This window comes from Plasmodium inui (assembly GCF_000524495.1).
Source record: "Plasmodium inui San Antonio 1 unplaced genomic scaffold supercont1.177, whole genome shotgun sequence".
In the NCBI taxonomy this organism is placed as follows: Eukaryota; Apicomplexa; class Aconoidasida; order Haemosporida; family Plasmodiidae; genus Plasmodium; species Plasmodium inui.
The window spans coordinates 1-3,270 of record NW_008482011.1 but is presented as its reverse complement, the minus strand read 5'-3'; the positions used below and the strand labels follow the sequence as shown (position 1 = coordinate 3,270).

Sequence of the window (3,270 nt, the reverse complement as noted above, 5' to 3'; positions counted from 1 at the left end):
TGTTCACCTGTTATTTGTTTGAAATATTTTTTGTCCTGTAAATTTTTGTAATAAAATTAACATGAGGAATTATTTGTCGTTTAGGTTTGAGGCAATTTATTTCTTACCTATAAACTTTTTGGATATCGTCATTCGGTTGAAAAATGTTGGGTCCCTTTTCCTGTCAAATATTGCTATTTTACAAGAGGTTGCTAGTAAAATTCAAATGTCAATTACTCCTCCATATCGGATTGTTCAGTGCTAAAGAGTCAGCTACTTGTCCAGTCCTGATTTAACGTCATCCCAGGAGAACAGTATTTTTATTCTTACTAGGAGAATAGGCTTCGATATTACTTATCTAACCTTCCCTGTACCGTTAGACTTGGGGGTCACCTGAAGCTATCAAAATACCTATACAGCGAGTACGTAATGATTTATTTATCACTTGGCCCTTTACATATACACTTGTCTATCCACAACACACCACCACGACCATCCTAATAATCAGAAGTGACAACATAGAACACATGTCACAAACGATGAAATTATTGTTCCAGTTGACCCCCTTTAAGGTTGTACTTTTATAGCCTACTTATAAGACATCACTCTAATGGTGGTACTTCCTCCACCCTACTAAGGAGAAAGACACAATCTCATAAGGGTGGTCTTCATTTCCTTGCGATAGGACTTAACGAAACAAATCGATAAAACAACAACTCCTCTAACTCCGAATTGGAACTCCCCCGGCTTGTTCAGGGATTATTCCACTGTCACAATTCCTTAGAAGGTAAGGACATCCGAACACAGAACACATCATAGGAAAGTTAGCTGATTTCTTGATTCAGGAATCATCCCTCCTCTGATAAAGACGCCCCTTCACATATAGTTTTGGGAAGAGAATGTTCCTATTCACTATCTCACTTTGGACACTTTAAGTCCTTTTACAACCAGACAGTTGTTGTTCCACTAATAATTAAGGGACAAGCAGACTAATAAAACTGGAGAAAGGACGCATATTAACACAATTTATAGTTTTGTTGCACACAACTAAGAAATTATCACTCTAATATATAGATAGACGTTATCATTTCACTAATATATCAATCACCATTTGTAAGAAATAAAACAGCATGTACCTTCCTATATTTCATTCTTCTATGACGTTACTCATCTCCTTACTTCCATGACGGGGGGACTTTCCCCGATCGGAATAAAATATTCAAGAGGATAATTCCTATCCCGGGTTTATTCATTATATTAATTAATCCCCCTTCGGGAGATACTTAGAATAAATTTACTCCACCGGTTTCATCTGGGTCTAACCATTCCTCCTTCTATCTTATCCTCCTTTTCTTTATGGGAATAGACTTTGGCCCCCTTACTTTAGCTGAACGAGGTTGTTCCTCCCCTATGGGCTGTTCCTTGGATTTCTGACTATATAGATAGTCTGAGACTACTACTACTATAATCTTATCCTTCCTCTGTTTTGGAGTTGAAATTCGAAACCACTCCTCGATGTTTCCTGGTAATGTTTGATCTTCTATTTTTTCCCAAAGATTCTTAGGCAGGACCCGACATTCAGTCCTTTTATCTTGGCTCCTTGTCTTCATCCTAAGACTATTTTGGATTCTCGTATTAGAAGTTCTGTTCAGAGACGGTTAAACACGATTTATGGAACTATTTTGGTAGTCTTGTCCTCTATTGATCCTTCAATCTGTTTGTCTTATCTGCTTAAGATTTGTTTTCGGCTATTTTAGTAAATTGGATAGTCTCGGGAAGGACACAATATTTGTCTGTTAGTCCTTAAAGTCATACCAATATACTCAGTTGATGTTACTTAGGTTTATTACAGATTGTGTGGGTTACTATTTTCAGGGTTGATCTATTTTACGCTATCCCTATACCACGTCCGTCACCTCTCAGGTTTATACAATCTCTTTTATATGACACGTCTTATCTTCTTCATAGGGGAAAAATCCAAGGTAGGAAACCGGTCGACTCCTTTGATTCTTTTGGGGATTGGATATATTATTTTATACTATCTCCGGGGATTGGGGAAAGTATTGTATTCTTTCTATCTGGTTCTTATATATTCATCATTCAGCACTGGATATCTACTCTTATTATCTCACCCTTAATTTCTTGAGTATAAATTAATTATGTCAGAATATTTATCTTGAAGTGAGACCTTTATGTCACTTAGTAGGGTGTGTTTGGTTCCTTCAGTTAGGCTTGCTATGACGCGGATTTAGTTATCCTTGTCTAGGAATTCTATTATTTCCTTCTCTTGCTTCGAGTTGCAGACCTGATTTTCTATCTTCCTGTTCCTTCTGACAGCTCACTTCATATGTCACTAATGCTTTCGCATATATATAGTTACCTAGGTAGTGATTCGATAACTATATATACATATAGTGTCTCAGCATTAAACTTATAGATACAGTCTCCCGAAACAAATGAGAAAACCAACGTTAAATCAATTGATTTATTCTAATTGCCTCATGAAATACAGTATTGCTTGAATAAAATAACTACTAATTAAAAACTTAGTAAAATATAAAAAATCAGGTAAGAAAATATTTAAAAATTATATATATTCTTTTGGGAAGGATAACATGCAAAGAACCAATAATAGAACATTCTTAGTTAGCTGACTTAATAACAGGAAATCTATCCAGTATAACAGAACTTGAAGGCATCCGACGGAGACAAAAATAACAATTGAGGAATTATAACCTAATTGGGGCGCAGATGACTCTTTTTACCTAACGCACTTTAGGCACCACGGTGCAAATAAATATAATAAAATAATTAATAAAAATATTCGGTAATTAAACGGAAGCTATCAATAATTAACTCAGCCCCTCTTCTCAATAAGGAAATAGTAATTTATATATAAGAAAAATAAAAAGAAATTCGACAAGGAAGTATAAATGAATGATGGTACAACAAAGGCATCTTTAATCATATATATTAATTAATGTATAGAATTTATCATCAATTCTTAAACTTATCTTTTCGCAGAATAATGCTAATTGAACAGATATTTATTATATTTAAAAAAAAAAAGGTAACAAAAAGGATGATAATAATTACGGGCTTAGACGGAAACACTAAAAAATTCCCGAAATGTTACGAAACCAAGATTTAAATAGGATTACTTAGGGAATCGGTCAATACATTCTTAATTACATTGCCTCTTTAATCGGTCAGAAACATAATGAAAAGGGATATTAAGGACACAGGGGATTCTTCTCATAGAACAGTAAAATAAACCCTCCCTGGAATATA

At 34.6% G+C, this 3,270-nt stretch overlaps 1 protein-coding gene across 1 annotated transcript; it reads right to left on the bottom strand.

Annotated features, from left to right (window-relative positions):
• Positions 1–1,313: 1,313 nt before the first annotated feature.
• C922_05778 (hypothetical protein) lies at positions 1,314–1,589 on the bottom strand (the record flags this gene model as incomplete). Its single annotated transcript, XM_008821349.1, has 1 exon — positions 1,314–1,589. The coding sequence occupies one exon, from the start codon at positions 1,587–1,589 to the stop codon at positions 1,314–1,316; it is 276 nt and encodes a 91-aa protein (XP_008819571.1).
• Between the last annotated feature and the right edge of the window lie 1,681 nt (positions 1,590–3,270).